Source organism: Saccopteryx bilineata, chromosome 1, assembly GCF_036850765.1.
Source record: "Saccopteryx bilineata isolate mSacBil1 chromosome 1, mSacBil1_pri_phased_curated, whole genome shotgun sequence".
NCBI lineage: Eukaryota > Metazoa > Chordata > Mammalia > Chiroptera > Emballonuridae > Saccopteryx > Saccopteryx bilineata.
The window spans coordinates 266,920,078-266,939,650 of record NC_089490.1 but is presented as its reverse complement, the minus strand read 5'-3'; the positions used below and the strand labels follow the sequence as shown (position 1 = coordinate 266,939,650).

The 19,573-nt window shown below is 40.2% G+C and overlaps 1 protein-coding gene across 6 annotated transcripts in view; it reads left to right on the top strand.

Moving 5' to 3' along the window:
* The first annotated feature begins 7,989 nt into the window (after nt 1–7,989).
* The window catches only part of KIF2A (kinesin family member 2A), an 86,684-nt gene continuing 75,100 nt past the window's right edge, over nt 7,990–19,573 (top strand). For 2 of the 6 annotated variants that reach the window (XM_066242556.1, XM_066242546.1), the window contains exon 1: nt 7,990–8,353. In XM_066242556.1, the coding sequence (XP_066098653.1) occupies nt 8,290–8,353 (64 nt within the window). In that variant the 5' untranslated portion in view covers nt 7,990–8,289. Of the gene's footprint in view, nt 8,354–9,025; nt 9,045–19,573 lie in introns of those variants that run through there. The other 4 variants (XM_066242588.1, XM_066242581.1, XM_066242564.1 and 1 more) reach the window with 3 other exon arrangements.

Sequence of the window (19,573 nt, the reverse complement as noted above, 5' to 3'; positions counted from 1 at the left end):
AGATAAAATGCACTGACTAGCTTAAGCCAATCAGGATCTACGCTTGGAACTGTGAAGGATGGGTAAGTTCCACTCAAACAATATAACTGAGAAATTCAAGGTATTGCTAGGAAGAGAGAAGGGAGTATTGAGAAGGCAGCAAAAAATCTTCACTACAGTACTAAATCCAAAGTGACTGATGGGATTTCTATCAAAACGAAATGAAATGTAGCTTCAAATAATTTGGTTTTGCTTTATATATAAGAATTTGAGCTCTGAAAGAAGTTTTAGGTGAAAATACACTTTAATTTTAATTTCTGGTAATTTCTTCTTATAGGTATTAAATGAAATTGTAAAATTTTCATGGTACCACTACTTATGTTAATAATAATATATTTCAACAAAATCCTGTCATCCAAAGTTGTATTCTTTAATGTATTTCTCTAAATTATCAGACTTTGACTTCCATCTTGCCTGGTTCACTATATTTTATAGTGATGCTAATAAAGACTACTTCTTTTTCATGTAAAAATTCCAACATCTGGTAATGATAGCTTCCTGAATTCTTAAGAATCAGAGAACTGCTGGCTCTGGCCCGAGTGTGATCCCCAGTCAGGGCACACAGGAGAAGTGACCATCTGCTTCTCTTCTCCTCCCTCTCTCCCTTCTCTCTCTCTCTTCCCCTTCCACAGCCACTGACTCGAATGGTTCCAGCTTTGGCCCGGGTGCTGAGGATAGCTCAGTTGGTCCAAGTATCAGCCTCAGGCACTAAGGATGGCTTGGTTGATTCGAGTATCAGCCCCAGATAGGGGCTGTTGGGTGGATCCCTGTCAGGGGCCATATGGTAGTCTGTCTTTCTACCTTAAAAAAAAAAAGAACCAGAAACTGCATACATTATTCTCCTTTGTCCTCCATGTTTCATATGTAATCAGTTTCCAGTCTTGATATTTCTATGCCCATCTGTCCTTTTATATTCCCTGCCATTCCACTAATTCAAACCTGAATAGTTTCATACCTGGATCTTTCAGGAGTCTTCTCATTTATTTTCCTGATGAAACATTCTTCTCTCTCCAGTCTGTTAAATGAAATACTTTTATACTAACATTTCCTTAAATAATTACAGGAACTATTTATCAAGGGCCTACTTTGTGCCAAGTGCTTTGTAGCTCTTACTTCATTTTATGATTACAAAACTCTATGACATAGGTATTATCCCCATTTTATAGATGAGAAGATTGAGACTTAAGATAGTAATTTGACCAAAGACACATATAAGCAGCAGCAAAACTGGTATTTGAAACCAGGTTGATCATACTTCAAAGCCTGTGGTTTTCTATCACATCATGATGCTATCTATGACTTCATGTCATGCCTGTTCTCAAAGAAGTTCCCCACTGATGCCCCTCCCAAGGATCAACACATCTCTGCATGGCTTTCAAAACCTGCCATATTATATCCTACCTAAAAATTTTTCCATTTACTTTCAATGTGTATATCTCTCATCAGATATGTTTCTTCATCCTACTTCTTATAAAAATGGTTCATGTTGGTTATTAACACTTTGAGAATAAAAATCTTGATTTTAAAAATATTACATGCTAAATGAGAGATCAAGAAATATAAATGTGACTAAAGTAGAACATTAAAAAAGTGACTAAAGTGAACATTAGGGATAGAATGCAGGTCATAGAGATCTGGTTGCACATAGTACTTTAATTTACAAAAGAAACCACGCTTTTTACATTTTAACTGAGCTATCCTACCTGGCGTCAAAATGGTTGCATCAAAGTAGCCATGTAAACAATGCTTTTCTTGCTTTGTTTGCTTTCTTTTCTGCTGTCTGCTTATTTAAACTTCAGTCATCTTTCAGGGCCTGGGTGAAGTCACACTATTGGCCCCTACTCCCTTTTAAAAATTGAACTTCTTTATTTCTTATAAACAAAACATAAAAGCCATTTTAAAAATTTAGCACCAGGAAATCTTCCCTGATGCTCTCTTCTCATTGACTGTCCTCTATACTTAGAGCCTGTATCCCACAATTAGCATTTAACTATGTATTGCTTGTGTTGTCTGTTATTGTTCCATGTGTGTAAGAGTAGGTGACAAGAATGTCGGTAGCATTATGTTGTGGGAACCTGGGCTATGGTGTGGATTCACAGTCACAACATGGTGATGAGTGCAAGGGAGACCTAAAAATAGCGAGCGCTGGGAAATTACAGAAATTGAGTTGGGAATTTAGATTAGGAGTTGAGCAAGTCCTAAGGCAGGGTTTTCACACAAGCCTGAAGTAAGAACAAGACAGTATGTAAAGGCCAAGAGTTTGGTTACAGATTTAGAAATTCAGAAGAATGAAAGAGGGTGTATCAATGCATTGATTAATAATAAAAATAATATACTAACTATCCTTAGTTCAAGTACTGTATTAAACATAATGTGTAACATGAAAAACATCAAAACAACATAAAAAAATTGCTCTATTTTTACCAAGATAGTAAATATCATTATTCTTGGCTTAGAAATTCCACTTTTAAGAAATTTTCCTAACAAAATATTCTCACAACTGTATAAAACTTATGTATTCAATATTGTTGATAAGAGCAAGAGATAAAGTGGAAACAACCCAAATATCTATTAGGTGTTTGTTTACTTACACTTTCCTCTTATATTCAAACATACAGTATCAATAGCCAGCTATTAAAATAGAGCTAGATCTATGGACACTTGCAAGAAAAGAAGTCCAAAATATATTTTAGAAGAAACTTTAAGAACAGTATATACAGCATAATTTCATTAAAATATAAATTATATGTTTAAGAAAACAAAAAATTTTTTCAAAACATCTGAGTTCCTACTCCTTAAATTACTGAAAATCTGGTATAAGGGTAAACCTCTATACTTCCTACATTTGAGAGGAATTAATCATGTAAATTAAAGTTAATTAAACATTACATTAATAACTATAAATTATTAGGACTATCTTAATGTTGATAATAATTAACTCTGTCACCATATTTTATATTTCTATATAGATCTAAGTCCTGTATGGATTTTAAAAGGCTTTGAATATCAGCTAGCTACCAATAGCTTACCATTAATACAATTCAACACTATCAAGTAGTATAGATGCAAGTATGCTATCAAAATAAGTGTGACAAGTATACTACCAAAAAGTATATAAGTGAAAGAATTATAACAAAGAAGGTGGACTAGGAAAATAATGTTCTGTATTCCATCCCTAAATGGTCAATATACAAATATTGTATATACAATATCCCAAATATTGAATTATGGGAATTCAGGAATAATCAATAGTTTTGAGTCAGTTTAACATATAACTCAGAATCTCCTGATGAGTCTTTTAAAAACTGACCACATTAAGTTCCCCACTAGATATTTTAAACTGTTAGGCCTAGATTAGAGTTTATTAAAATCTTTATTAGGTGCTTCTGATGATCATAGCTTGGGAAGAATCACCCAGATAGGGAAGTCATTACATTTTAGATTGGGTGGAACACACTTCATAAAGAAGGGATGCTTCAGCTGTGCCTTGCCAGATAGAAATACTCAAACAAAGAAGAAAAGACAGGGTAAATAAATCACTTACTACATATATGAGCAGAAACTGAGGCAGGAATAGGCAAGGAATTGTTGGGGATAGAGTCAGTAGATCCTTCTTCAAAGAATTTAAGGCAAATAAAGATTATAATGTACACTGAATGGAGTTATTAAAAGGTAATTGTTGACTTTTAAAAACAACTTAATAGAAGACTGAATCCAGATCTACGGGTCAGGAAATGAATGAGGTATGGGGAATCGAGGTGGTGGGTATTCAAAGCACTCATTTGAGAATTTGACAGGGGAGGGACAGTAAAAAATAGAATGCAATTCAAACAGAAAGAGAAGGATCACGAGATTTTTTTTTTCAAGAGACAGGTAACTGAACATGTTTGTGGGAAGTGGAGTGAAATCCAACAGAGAAGAAAAGAGTAGATATTTTAGAACTGGCAAATTGAGATTTATATCTACTAGGTATTTTCAATGGATTTGTTTAAGGAATTAAACAATTTACAGTGATACTATAACAGTTTAATTAGAATTAAAATCTGAGTAAATTTAATGGGAATGGTAAGCACTGACAACTAAAAATTCTTCAAAGAGTCCAGTGGACAATAAAGTCAAGGAAAGTTTCTCCCAACCTTACATGTTTCCTCCACTTGATCCTTGATACACAAACTTGTGAAAGTAATTGACAATAGTTGGAAACAATGAATGAAACATTTCAGTAAGAAGATATAGCCAAGTGGTTCTGGCTGGGCAATTTAGTAGGTTGAAGTGTCATCCTCACATGCCAAGGTTGCAGGTTGAATTTCTGGTCATGGTACAAACAAGAATCAACCAATGATGGCATGAATAAATGGAACAGCAAATTGATGCTCCTTTTTCTCTCTCTCTAAAAAAAGAAGATGTAGACAAGTACTTTTAACCTGAGCTAGAACTGGAGTCAAGTTGTGTCTCTGCTCTTCCCTAAAGGAGCAGGTAACTTGTTAAGGTGAGTGAGTGCTCACTTCAGCCTCAAACCTCACTCACTATCTTAACAGATTCTCGCTTGGAATAATCTCTTACATTTTATATACTAAAGACCCCAAAGCAGAGAAAGTTTTAAAAATCTAGGCACAATATGGAGATTGACTTGTTGAATTACAATACCTATTATTTTTTTCAAATTGTTTATCTAATCAGAACAGGATAGGTTAACAGCAGCCATTCTTAATAAAATATGACTTGACAGAAATCTTTAAACAAGATTATTCTGTTACTTTAAGGTAGAATGGACTCAAGCAGGTAAAAGAGTATAGACAGATCTGTAAAGCTCTTACTGTCCTCTCAAATATGAGTTGATAAGGGCCAAAGCCAAAATGCAAAGGATGTTTAATTTTATATTATTGGATGTGAAATTCTAATTTGGAGCAGTTTAACAAGTTCACTCATTGAACAAATGTCTGAGTGCTTACTTTGGCCCAATCACTGTTTTAGTTAGAGTTATATATCTTGCAAATGCCTGAGCTAGGGTAAGAATGAATTCGTGTGTGTGTGTGTGTGTGTGTGTGTGTGTGTGTGTGTGTGACAGAGAGACAGAAAGGGGAACAGACAGACAGGAAGGGAGAGATAAGAAGCATCAATTCTTCATTGCAGCTCCTTAATTATTCATTGATTGCTTTCTCATATGTGCCTTGACCAGGGGGCTACAGCAGAGCAAGTGACACCTTGCTCAAGTCAGCAACCTTGGGTTTCAAGCCAATGACCATGGGATCCTGTCTATAACCCCAAGTTCAAGCCAGGAACCCTGCACTCAAGCTAGCGAGCCCGTGCTCAAGCAGAGACCTTGGGATTTCAAACCTGGGTCCTCTGCGTCCCAGTTCGATGCTCTATCAACTGTGCCACCAACTGGTCAGGCTAGAGTCAGAATTCTTGATCCATCCAGAATGTTGATGAAACCATGGCCACATTGCATTTATTTATAGCTATATTTCAGGAAACCACTTACAAAAAAACCCCAAGATGCAAGTTATGGTAAATATATACTGCTCACAAAAATTAGAGGATATTTCAAAATGAATATGAAGCAAAAAAAAAAAAGCATTTTTATTTATTTTTATTTTTTAATTTTGTTTACAGAGACAGAGAGAGTCAGAGGGAGGGATAGATAGGGACAGACAGACAGGAACAGAGAGAGATGAGAAGCATCAATCATCAGTTTTTCATTGTGACATCTTAGTTGTTCGTTGACTGCTTTCTCATATGTGCCTTGACCGTGGGCCTTCAGTAGACCAAGTAACCCCTTGCTCGAGCCAGAGACCTTGGGTCCAAGATGGTGAGTTTTGCTCAAACCAGATGAGCCCGTTCTCAAGCTGGCGACCTCGGGGTCTCGAACCTGGGTCCTCCGCATCCCAGTCCAATGCTCTATTCACTGTGCCACCACCTGGTCAGGCCAGAGTCAGAATTCTTGATCCATCCAGGATGTTGATGAAACCATGGCCACATTGCATTTATTTATAGCTACATTTCAGGAGACCACTTGCAAAAAAAACCCAAGATGCAAGTTATGGTAAATATATACTGCTCACAAAAATTAGAGGATATTTCAAAATGAATATGAAGTGAAAAAAAAAAAGAAGTATTTGATTTTTTTATTAAACAAGAACATCGGAAAAGCAAATGACAAGTCAAAGAAAGTTGTTTGATTATGCAAATGAGATGCAAAACCAACTTTATTTCATTGGTGAAATTGCACTATACAAAAGGCTGAAAGTACTGGAGTATCTGCATGTTCCCTGATCCCCTAATTTTTGTGAGCAGTGTATATATTGGGGTATAACAAAAAGCATAGGCATTTTGGGTATGAGATATAATAGAAATTTGCTCAAATTTTTGTGTTTGATACATTGCATGTCTCATGTATTTTTATGGAGCAGGATGTGCATGTTTTAAACATACCTTTGTATATGGATTAAAGGTTTAGAATTTTTAATTGCATAACCCATAGGGTGCAAGGTGTGTGTCAGCAACCATGATAAAACATATTTTATAAAGCAATTTTAAATTTAATAGCTGTATAGTTTGATTACTTTGCATTCTTCAAAGAATTTATACCTCAGTCATAGAGACTTAAGAGAATGAGTTCGACGTTCAACTAGACAGGAGCTCAAAGAGATCAGATAAAACTCCTAAGATTATTTTGCAAAACTGAAAAATAAAAACTAGGTCAAATCTTATTTTGAAAGAGGTCCTGAAGTAAGATTTACAGTAATGTCATTTCTGGAATGTAAATGTTATTTTCTAAGTTGTCTACCCAGTGTTGTTTTCACAAAAAATATTCCTACTTTAGAATGGACTTAATTAAGAAAATGTTCTTTTGACAAGTGTGCCTTCAACGTTTATATTACAGATGGAGCCTCTAGTCTTCTAAGAATTTTTTTAGAGTCTCCTTGACTTGACACCTTATATTAAGTTGAAAACTCCAGGCGTGTGCATATATGCACTTAACACACACATATCCAGTTTCCAATTTAAAAACATTAAAACTGTATATTTTTAGTTATTATAACAGAGATATTAACAATGACTGGAGAAAGAAGGGCCCAGAAGTGTGTTCTTTCACATCAAGTCCCAATACTGGAAGTGAAAGTCACAGGTTTGAAGGTTCTTACACGGTGCTGTAAACAGTTTCCATGGTCCCTGTCCACATGGCCTTTCTGTCCGGGGAGATGCTCCTGTGGTCAAACTAGTCAAGTGACTCTTAAGAAAAGGCACATACCTTAGTGTCCACCCTACGTGTCTGCCCTTGAACCGTAGTTGTTGGTTTTACGTGCTAGGGCAAACAAAGTCTTAAACCCCACAGCGGAGGCAGGACATTACCAACATGCATCATAAATGGAACAGTCGAGGCCGAGCCAGGAGATTAAGGCAAGCCCCACGAAGAAGTGGATCTTCTTTCCGACATAGGTAGGACGGGTGGCACCTCAAAGGTGCTTCTTCCCCTCCTCCATAACTGGATGGGAAGCCTCAGCTCGGTTACTTTGATTAGCCACCTCCAAGTGGCAACAAAGGTGTCATTCTCAGATGGAACCCTGAGCTCGCACTGTCAATGGTCGGCTCCTAACGGCCCCTAAATTCATTTCCTTTACCCCGTGCTCCATTTGGAGAGCCTCGAAACCACAGGGCCCTTAATCGTTTCCGGCAAAAGCGCCAATTCATGGACACTAGAAAGACAGGAAGGCAGCGGCGCGCGGGTTGCCGCCTCTCTTAGACCGCGCGCTAAAATCAAACTCGACGCCGGCTCTTTGGGGCAGGGCCACGCGCGCTGGGCTCCCTCCGCTGGCAAAGCCGCGGCCGCCACCCTCCCGCCGCGGCGCTGGGCGGGGCCGCCTCGAGGCAGCCGGGAAAGGCCGGCCAGAGAGGAAGAGACGCTGGAGGCGCGCTCTGCGCAAGCGCGCGGCGCCCCGCCTCCCTAGCGTCGGCTCCCGGCGGCTGGCGCGGGCCCTCCCACTCTTCCCTGCGCTGCCTGACCGGCCCGGCCCTCGCTTCACCCCGACGCCCGGTGCGCATCTTCCCTCCCGCCTGCAGGCCTCGGGCTTCCGCTTGCTTGCCCGCCGCTGCTCCTCGCGGCCCCGTCTCGCGTTCACGCTGTCGCCCGGGCCAGCGCGGCCGCGGGCAACCGCTCCCCCTCCCACACCTACCCCGCCCCCTCCCCGCCTTTTCCGCCCTCCGGTCCCCCTCCCTCGACCCGCCGCCGCTGCTCCAGATGAGGTGATGGCAACGGCCAACTTCGGCAAGATCCAGATCGGGATATACGTGGAGATCAAGCGGAGCGATGGTGAGCCGCGCCGCCGTCTCTGCCGGCCGGGCCCCGCATTCGGGTGTGCACCGAGGGGACGCGGGCGCCGGCCGCATCATTGATTGCTCCACGGGGCTGTGGGGGCGGGAAGGCGGCGGCCGCGGCGCTTTTGTGTGTGTGTGGCTTGTGTGCTAGTGAGGCCGGCCTCGGGTCCACCTCGGTGCCGCTGCGGTGTCGGCGGCGGGGAGGGGTCCTGCGGGGGGCCGGGCCGCGGGGAGGCCGGCGCGGGAGGCCGGGGGTCGCGATCCGAATCTTTGGGGGCGTCGGTGCAGGGTCCCGGGCTGGGGGCCCTTCGTTCCTCCAACAGTCTCCATCCTTCCCGGGGACTCTAGTCCGGAGGGGAGGGACGGGTCAGCGGGCTCCGTGAGGGATGACCCACCCTCGCGTTTCACCCGGTCCTTCCCATTTTCCGGCCTCATCTCAGAGGGGTGGGGGTTGGGGACAGCGTAGAGACCCGTGATTTCAGTATTTAGAGAACCCTGCTGGTCAGACGCCGAGGTGGAGGAAGTCGGCCAACCCCGTTGGTTTAAAACTGCTGTGGTTCAAGGTTCTTTGGCTTTCGTTTCTCGAACATGCCTCCTTTTTTTGCCTGTCCCTTCCTCTGGAAGAGGATGCGGAGAATATTTTCGGCCATGAACAAGGGTGGAGGATCGAGGGAAAAAAGTATTCGGTAAGCTCCTCAAAGGCGATGCGACTAAAAGGCAAGGAGAGGAGAGAGGAGCCTAGTCCGCGCCGGGCACTACTAGAGGGTGGGGGTGGGCGACTGGATGTGGATATTTTCACACCCTCGGTGGAGGTAACCGAGAGGAAGGCATAAGGCGAGGTGCAGATACATTCCCAGTTAGAGGGGAAAAAAGCCTTAGGCTTAAGTATCTTTCTATAGGTTTCTTTTGAGGGATATGGTTGGAGTGTGGAGTGAGAAACGCCAGCCCGGCTTGGAAATAATTTATATTGTAAAGGAGAGAACGCACAGAGAGGAGTTAGAGGAGTGCCGTGTTCTTGGCTCCATCTCTCTTAGGCCCATACCTTTAATTTGCAGCTTGCTTTCCGCTAGCCTCCTCAGTAGTAATGTTGCTGTCACTTCCACACCCTCTTGGTTGCTACCAAGTTTGACCAAGTAGGGGAAACTAAAAGTTTTTTTTACCTTATCTTTGCGATATATTGGAAGATCCATATAGTTAATTTTTTCCCTTCATTATATTTGAGATAATTTGTATTAACAGCTGGAAGCATCATTGTCCTGTATGTGAAAAGATAAATGATACCTCTTAAAGCTTTACCAGTGACACTAGTGGGAAAGAGATGTCTCCTTTACTTGGGTTGGGGTTTCTTTATGTTATTCTCTTCAAATTATCTTTCTTAAACGGTACTGTTACAGTCTCTTCTTCAGTGAATGCAGTTCATTGTACTGTATACTAGCAGAAGTAAGATTTGCATATTATTCAGAATTTTGGAGTAAAATAAAATGTGTAAGTTCTTTACATTCTTAGCCTTTACGTATATGTTTATAGGTGTTAGGTTAAAATTTATCAGGAAAAAAACAGTATTATGACATTTGAAAGGTTTGTATATGTTCATTTTTTTTTCTGGACTAACGTCTTCTATTTAAACGTATTGAACTTGAATCAATTTTGGTTCTTTTAGGATTCTAGGATACAGACTTATAATACTCTTTCAGCCTTCATCTTCTACCTGTACCGGAAACTCAGGCATGTAAGAACTTTGTGTATTTACATAAATGCTAGTAACCTAACATCAGATTTCGAAGCAGTTCGCTCATGAGAAATAATGGAAGTCATTACGGTGTGTGTTATACTATCCTATAGTCATGTACATATTTGTGCATCTCAGATGCATGATGATGGTGTTTGGTAGAAGGTAAAAGATAAGTAGAGAACTTGGAAAGAAGAGAATGATTATTTGTATTGGATGGTAGTGTTTCACAGTGGAAATTGATGTCTGGGAGATTCCCCTTAAGCTTTCCCTTTTTCACTTTAAAGAAGCTGTTTTGTTCCCTCCCACTTCTGTAGTAGATCTGTATATGGGAAAAACACTAGTGGTTATTGTAACAAAAATAAACTTTACAGTTGAATGAACATAATGTAATGCCTGAGACAATGGAAATCCCATGAGTGAAGAAGGGCTGCTCAAGGCTGCTGTTAATTGGTGACTGGATGCTTGCTAATGGTGGTCCTTGTCCTTGTTTTAGACCATGTTTCTCCCATATGTGATGCTCTTTCTTAATAAAACATATTCCCAAGACAAACAGGTAAACTAAAGTGGACTTGTTTCTCTTTCAAGACCCTGCTCAAAACTAATCCCGTTGAGTCTTCAGTGATTACTAAAACCAGATGGAGAGTTAGCCTCTGAATTCCTAAGTCATTCCATATCACTCACAAGACCTTATGTATTAACATTTGGGTTTATTTCTCTTAATACTATGTTTCAAACTGCACTAGAGAAGGGATAGAGTGGCGATACCATGGAGGATGGCAGGCTACCCATACTCATTTCAATTAGTGTGTTACAGAATTAAAATACTAATAGACTCTTAAATTCCCAGATTCATCTGTATATCCCCCATGTGCCCAGCAGAGCTCCTTGCATGTAGTGTTTGAGTAAATCATTCATTGAATTTTGGGGTTTCAAACATTTTAATTAACCATTCAGAAGAACTCTTACCAGGAAGTGAAAACCTCTGTCTATGCTCATCCTGTGTTGCCACCTCCCTGCTCTGGCCATCCTACATCCCATCCAGGCCTTTTAGTTCAGAATTCCCAGAGTTGACTGAAATTGAGTTATCTGCTAAGGTGAATCTGACTTCTTGTATTCTCAGGTGAGAAGTGATGGAGATTAGGCTTGGATTTCTGAGATTTTTCCCAGCTACAGGAAATAACACGATATGAAATTAGTTTGTTTTCTGGAAATAGACACATGTATAATACATTTTTTTATGTATGTCTTACTGTTATCTTTCTATTAAGTTCCTTTTTAGAATCCAGTGATTTTAAAAACTAATAATCTTACTGTTGTGTGGCAAGGTAATCTTTATTGGTCACAGGATAGCAACAAAAGACGATAGAAATGTGAAACCTGCACCAAATAAAACGAAAACTCTCCCAGTTTCATACCTATTCAGTGCAGTTCGATGTGAGCTCACGCACAGATTTTTTAGGGCTCCTTAGGTAGCTATCCCGTATAGCCTCTACAGACTCCTCACTGACTGATGGCCTACCAGAACGGGGTTTCTCCACCAAACTGCTGGTTTCCTTCAACTGCTTATCCTACCAAGTAATGTTATTCCTATATGGTGGTGCTTTGTTATAAATGCACTGATATTCACGTTGCACTTTGGTCACGGATTCGAATTTAGCGAGCCACAGAACACACTGAACTTTCCTCTGTACCATCCACATCTCGACTGGCATGGCTGTGGGCTGCTCCGCTGTATACACGATGTTTACGTCATCATCTGCGCATATGCACATGCTGCCACATCATCCAACAGAAACTGGGAGGGTTTTCCTTTTATTTGGTGCAGATTTCACATTTCTGTCATCTTTTGTTGTTTTTCTGTGACCGGTCAAAAGTGCACCATGACTTTACGGACACACTGTATGTGATGTGAAGAGTATCATAGAGTATTTCAACCAGAAAGATCTTTTGAGTTTAGTTCTCATTTTTATAAATGTGGAAACTTGGTTCCAAATAGCCATAAGTGACTTCTCCAGATTCTTACAGTTTGTCTTGCATAGCATAGAAACCAGTGTCTATTCTATCAACAACTGTGACTATAAAGAGAGAATTCTCTTACTTGAGAACCATACACAGCTTTCTGCGGCCCAATCAAGATGTAGGAAATTGCTTCTCATTCATGGGAAAGCCACTAGAGAGCAGTTTTGTAGAGCCCAATTGAAATGATTTGATAAAAAGTGGCATGATATGGTTAGAAGATCACAAAATCCAGGTGTGGGAGGAAAATATTCCTGTTTCTTAATTAAATATTGGTGGAAAGAGTGCATTAGTTAAACATCTGAAATCCAGTAGAAACCAAAGATTTCAGAGGACTCATTGGAGATCTTGGCATACAGGACAGGCAGGTTTTAGAAATGATTTTAAATGACTTAATTCTCTACCTACTTTGCCATATTTATTCTTCTGCTAGTTCATTTTTACATCTTTAGGAGAATAGATTTTATGAATTCAGGTAATAAAAATGAACCATAAAGCAATACAGTTATTTTTAGGTTCAGTTTGATACTGATGATGGAGTGGATGGAATGGAGGAATTTGTGGGTTACTAATTTATTTTTACATGATGACTAGCATGATAATGGTTCTACATAATCTATTTGTTAAGCCTTCATAGTTTTTCAACCATGTTATCTAATTGAATTGTCACAGAAACTGTATGAGGTAAGCAAGGTAGGAAGGTGGTAGATTCATCATTATACAGATGAATCTGAGGTTATTTTTTTTTGCCAAGATGATATGGTTAATAAGGGGCATAGCCTGGACCAAAGACTAAGTCCTTTTACTCCTAGCTCTCTAAGTGCTGGCAAATGTTTGCTGTTCATAGTATGAAGTTGTATGCCATGTATATTTTGGGGGTGTTTTTTTTTTTGAGATACAGAAGCCCCTGTAGTAAAATTCTTTCTTCCTACTACTGTCACCAAAAAGGCTCAGAAAACCTACAATTGATAACATTGCTTAAAATTTGCCAAATTGGCATTATCAAACTGAATTCTGACTATAAGAATTAAGATTCAGTAAGGATGCCTTTAAAATTCTTTTCAGTAATCAGCTACTAGTTGCTTCCAGAATTACCACAGAAAGCTAGGAATCTGTATTCATTATCCAGTCACTTTTTTCTCATGGCAAAAATTTTGAAACTGGGGAAAGGTGATGTGTCAACTTGTTTTATGTGTCATTTTTAAAAACTGGAGAAAATAGCATAGAGCAAGTTAAACCTATGTCTGTCCAACTTAGTGTGGAGATTACAGTATTCTTTGAGAGAGAATCTCGTCCCTTTCTAGTCACAGGTATACTTGTCATTCATATTACATTAATCTTTTGCAAAGCTTAGTTCTTGGATTCAGCCCCCCACTTTGCTTTTAACACTTTTGTCCTGTAACCTAAAATAATCTTTGAAGGTGTTTGTTTTGAGATCATCATTATGACTTTAAGAATATATATAATTTTGCCTGACCAGGTGGTGGCACAGTGGATAGAGCGTTGGACTGGGATGCAGAGGACCTAGGTTTGAGACCCCGGTGTCACCAGCTTGAGCGCGGGCTCATCTGGTTTGAGCAAAGCTCACCAACTTGAGCCCAGGGTTGCTGGCTCAGCAAGGGATCACTCGGTCTGCTGTAGCCCCCCAGTCAAGGCACATATGAGAAAGCAATCAACAAATAACTGAGGTGCTGCAACGAAGAATTGATGATTCTCATCTCTCTCTGATCTCTCAGTCTCTGATCTCTCTGATCCCTTTCTCTGATCTCTCAGTCATTTCTGTCACACACAAAAAAGAATATATATAATTTTTAAGCCCTGGATAAAACTAAGTTTCACTCTTTTGGTTCAGTGTGGAGCAAGTATAGGTTAGGTTGCCCTTCTATCATACACCAGCTCTTTTGACTAAAGTGATAATGCCCTGGCCAGTTGGCTCAGTGAATAGAGCATCGACCTGGCATTTGGACATCCCAGGTTCAATTCCTGGTCATAAGAGAAGGGTTCATAAGGGCTCATAAGAGAAGTGACCATCTGCTTCTCTCTCCCTCCCTCTCCCCATTTTCTCCCTCTTCCCCTCCCGCAGCCAGTGGCTTGACTGGTTCCAGAGTCATCCCTGGGCATTGAGGATGGCTAAATTCGTCTGAGTGGGTCAGCCCCAGGTACTAAAAATAACTTGGTTGGTTTGAGCATCAGCCCAAGACGGGGGTTCCTGGATGGATTCCATTGGGGTGCATGTGGGAGTCTGTCATACCATCTCCCCTCCTCTCACGTAAAAAAAAAAAATACTAATGGTATTATAGTAATACTAATATTAAGTGGAAATAGATGTTAGAACCTCACCATATTAAACACTGAAGTGTTTAATTACATAGTGCATGCTGTGCCATGTACTTAATATAAAGAGCTAAATAAATTCAAGGTCATGGTCATTGGGATTTGTCTAGTGAAAATTTAAACAAAATGAAATGGAGCATTGTTTCATTGTTGGTTAACTTTAAGTTAACTTTTGCTGCTATCTCCTGAGAATAAAATGAGTCGGAAGGTGTCCCTTTTAAAAGTTATGCTTTTAAAGCTAGTTCTTGCCTAGGACTTTCTCATTTTGGTACTACTTATTTTTTTTACTACCTATTACAATCAAGGTTGCAGTCAAATTGGCCTTTACTGGGGGGTGAGAGTATTTTGGTGAATAGACTTTAAATAATGATATATCATAGAATAATGGGATCTCATATTTGTTTTCTTGTTGCACATTTAATTAAATGCACTTTTATTAATAGACTATTATATATCAGGCATTCTGGTAGGGTTGGAGATAGGAATAAGGCATACATAATTCCTGCCCTCAAAGCAACTAAATAAATTATTGATTTACTGATAGAGGTATGCCTTTCTCTGTTTACATCACTGCCACTTCCCCTTTTAGGATAGGCTCTTTAGTCCTGACCTTAGGAGTATTTTGGATAGAAAATACGTCATGCTGTCCCTTTCACTTCCTCTACCCATGACCAAATATCCATTATCTCATGGTATGCTTTCCTGATGAACCCATATTCAGCCTCAGATTTCTTAGTACAATACCATTAGTCCTGATAGCCCCTGTCAATTGAAATTAGCCTTATCTGTCATTACCGGCCTATTTTCTATTCTCTAATACCCATTTGAGTTTTAACTTTATAACATTTAATCTTTGTTTTGGTATTTAAAGGAATAGGTTTATTCAGTTCTAAGTTTCTGACAAACCAGCCTCTGGCAGCAGGTTTCTCCGTAGCTGAGTTAGGGTGCTTGTAAACATAGCGACTAAGAAAGCAGAGCGTGAAAACAAATTCAGCCAGCTGTTGGTGCTTCTGTGTAATTTGGGAACAGACTCCCAACACCGGGTGGCCAAGGGATTGTAAATATCAGACACCTCCCTGCACTCTACTTACTTTCAAAGACCTTTTCATGAGTTTTTTTTATTGGTTTTGGCATGAATTTTAACCAGATTTCACCTATATAAAAATTGTAACAACAGGATCAGGATGGGACATACTTAGGGTAAAATTTGCTGACAGTGGCCCTTTTATTATAACTCTTGGCCAGCATTTATCTACTCAACCTCATCCAGATAACATATCTTTTATACTGCACTTGAAATTTGTTTCTTTCTTTAAAAGTGAATCCATGTGTAACTTTTGATACCTGAAGGGTTTTAACATTTGTGTCCTCATAAGCCAGTTGCTTTGCTAAATGTATAATATCCAGTATCTTGTTTGATTTTCCATGACAACCCTGTAAAGTAGATGGTATCATCCCCATTTTATAGAAGAGGAAACCTGTGTTCAGAGTGTATAAATTACTGTATAGTGTTTAAGTCTGATGAAGGCCCATTTCAGATATTTAAGTTATATGCATTTGTCAAGGCTATATGGTAAGTATATTTTAGGGTTGTGGGATATGGATATATTTATAGAACATATTGAAAAATGTAGTTATGGGAGTTCTGTATTTAGACTGGGTAGGGTTAGTAAGTTGATAAGCTTGGCTGCTCATTAGAATCACTGTGTGGCTTTGGAAAAAAAACCCAATGAGATAAAGAAACAACCCCCCACATATCACCACCAATATCTGGGTTCTCTGCCTAGAGATTGTTTTAATTGTTCTAATATGGAGCCCAGACATATTAGACCAATTTTATTTTGAAACATCTCATACACTGGAGATTCTAGTGTGCACCCAAGATTTTGATTCATTATTTTAGAAAAAGTGGGAACTCCTAACTGATCTGACAAGACTTCATGGAGAGTGAAGTTTAAATGGTGGGAAGAAGATGACCAGTAGATTCCCTTGGGGGCACAGCATGTTGGGAGATCCCTGAGCTGGAAATAGAAGGTTTGTCAGGTAAAGGGTATTTAAACCAGGCAGACAGGAGGATGATAGAGGAGGAAAATAAGGAAGGAGGGGTAATCTAGGGCACCTTATTAAAGACTTGGAGACAAAGGTAAGGTAAGGCATCTTGGAATTAATTTCTAGGACACTTGGAAACTACTGTAGCATTTAATCTCCTAAAAGCAGTAACAGGAGTTAGCTAGTGCTTAGTGATAGATTAGAGGGAGAGTGGTACTGAAAATGAGAGCAAGCAAGGATAAGATTGCATCAGTCTAGGAGGGTGAGCAACAATTAAGGAGCAGATGAGCTACAGACCACTAAAAAATAATTGATGTTATATGGTGATATATCACTTATGTTGAATAAGGGACAGATGTGTTTGAAAGGAATGGACTTTACATTTGGATAGTCTGGGTATAGGTTGTAAAATCTCTTCAGTTCTGTTTAATCATGCTAATCCTGTTCATGAATACAGTGAGGGCTGTAGAGCCTATGTGGAATGTCATATCGAAGAGCATATTGTTTTTGCCATGGATATCTTTAAGTGAGTTTAAGGTATGAGTCACTACCCGTAGATGTTTATATGTAGATGAGGCACTTATTTAAACTAGCTACTTGCTTTGCCTTCTTAAGAAAATGCAGTTATGGTATATTAGCCAAGACCCTCTCAGAATTCCTGGAAGGCAATGGAAAGGAAAAACAGTTCTTAAAGGATCTGGCTTCAGCTCTTTAAGGAATGAATTGTTTTGATTCTTGAAATGCAGCTGCTCTCATTTATTTTACTTTGCTCTTGTTATTGGCCTCCGCCCCCCCCCCCCCCCCCCCGCTTTTGCCTTCCCTTTTCATCCTCAAGATTCTGAATGTCATTTCAGCATTTAAAATCTCTTAAGTGCTATTTCCAATTTAGGATTTAAAAGGGGTAAATGAGGGATAGTAGGCAGTGATACTATTCTGTATGATACTCTTAATTGTGGGCACATGTTATAAATTTTTCAAAACCTAAAGATACAACACCAAGAATAAACCTTAAGCCTGACCGGGCGGTGGTGCAGTGGATAGAGCGTCGGACTGGGATGCGGAGGACCCAGGTTCGAGATCCTGAGGTCCCCAGCTTGTGCGCGGGCTCATCTGGTTTGAGCAAAGCTCACCAGCTTGGACCCAAGGTTGCTGGCTCAAGCAAGGGGTTACTCGGTCTGCTGTGGCCCTATGGTCAAGGCACATATGAGAAAGCAATCAATGAACAACTAAGGTTGTCCCAACGAAAAACTAATGATAAATGCTTCTTATCTCTCTCTGTTACTGTCTGTCCCTATCTATCCCTCTCTTTGACTCTCTCTCTTTGACTCTCTCTCTGTCTCTGTAAAAAAAAAAAAAGAATAAACCCTAATGTAAACTATGGACTTTGGGTATTAATGATGTGCCATTAATGCAGGGGTCTCAAACTCGCGGGCTGCGAGTTTGAGACCCCTGCATTAAGGATTTATTAGTTTTAACAAGTGTAGCCAGTGTGTGATGTTGATACTTTGGGGAGGTTCTGGGTATGTGCAGTGAGGAGATACATGGGAAATCTCTGTACCACCTGCCCAGTTTTGCTGTGACTCGAATACTACACTAAAAAATAAATCCTTCTAAAAAGTTGGGGGGATGCAAACTTTAGTTGTTAGAATTCAGAAGTTCCCTTGAAATAATGGACCAGTTAATAACAAGAATTATAATACTCTAAGAATGAGGTCAACCATACAGGCAGTACTTGGGTTATGAACAAGACAGGTTCTGTAGATTTGTTCTTAAGTTGAATTTGTATGTAAGTTGGAACAGGTACATTTACCTATTAAATGCAACTGAGACAGGTGTTTGTCTTAACATAGAATTTATTTTTACCTTTTTGTGCATATAAGTACTTAAACATTTTCAAACACAACCTTATACAATCTTGGATGATGCAGAAGATGATGGACTTGGAGAAGATGAGACTGGTGTTAGAGAGTCAGGGTTTGATTCTGTTGCTGAAGTCAGCTTCTTGAAGTAGGCATCAGGGGAGGTTTGTACAGAGCTTTTACTTTTCTCATCATTAATGGCCCTGTAGTATCTAAGGTCTTCAGGAACTATATGGTAAACTTTGGTGAACCTCTCTGTATCACGACTTTGCTCCTCTAACTTTGCCATTCCTGTTTCAATGAAATGAAAAGCATCAGCTAACTTTTCTAGAAAAGTTTTTCAGTTCTAGAATTTCTGTGTCCCTGTTTTCTTCCCTAAATACTATCATTTGCTGATCTGGTTCCATAAGGTCTTCACTGGTCAGTTCTTTGCCATGGGAGTCAAGTAATTATGATATCATTTTTTACTGATGTACAACTGCAGTTAATTGCCAGTAGTCTTTATGGTGCTCGGTTCTTAAGTACAAGTTGTATGTAAGTTGGATGTTTGTAATTAGGGGACTTACTGTTTAGGGTTGCAGTTAAAGTAAATTTTTGTTCTTCATTTTATGTTTAGTTTGTTGATTAATATGAGAAATTTAGGGTTTGCTGACAAACTTTTAAAAATGAGCTCTAGTTCAGTGAGAAAATTCATATGCTTAGCAACCTTAGCCTCATTTCTTTACCTATGGTCATTTGAGTTTATAGTTCAAATGTCATGACACATGTCCAAGCTGTTTGTCTAGAACCGTGATGGCGAACCTATGACACGCGTGTCAGCACTGACACATGAAGCCTTTTTTTTTTTTCCTTTTTTTTTTTTTTTTCTGAAGCAGGAAACGGGGAGAGACAGACAGACTCCCGCATGCGCCCGACCGGGATCCACCCGGCACGCCCACCAGGGGCGAAGCTCTGCCCACCAGGGGCGATGCTCTGCCCCTCCGGGGCATCGCTCTGCTGCGACCAGAGCCACTCTAGCGCCTGGGGCAGAGGGCCAAGGAGCCATCCCCAGCGCCCGGGCCATCTTTGCTCCAATGGAGCCTTGGCTGCGGGAGGGGAAGAGAGAGACAGAGAGGAAGGGGGGGGGGGATAGAGAAGCAGATGGGCACCTCTCCTATGTGCCCTGGCCGGGAATCGAACCCGGGTCCCCTGCATGCCAGGCCGACACTCTACCGCTGAGCCAACC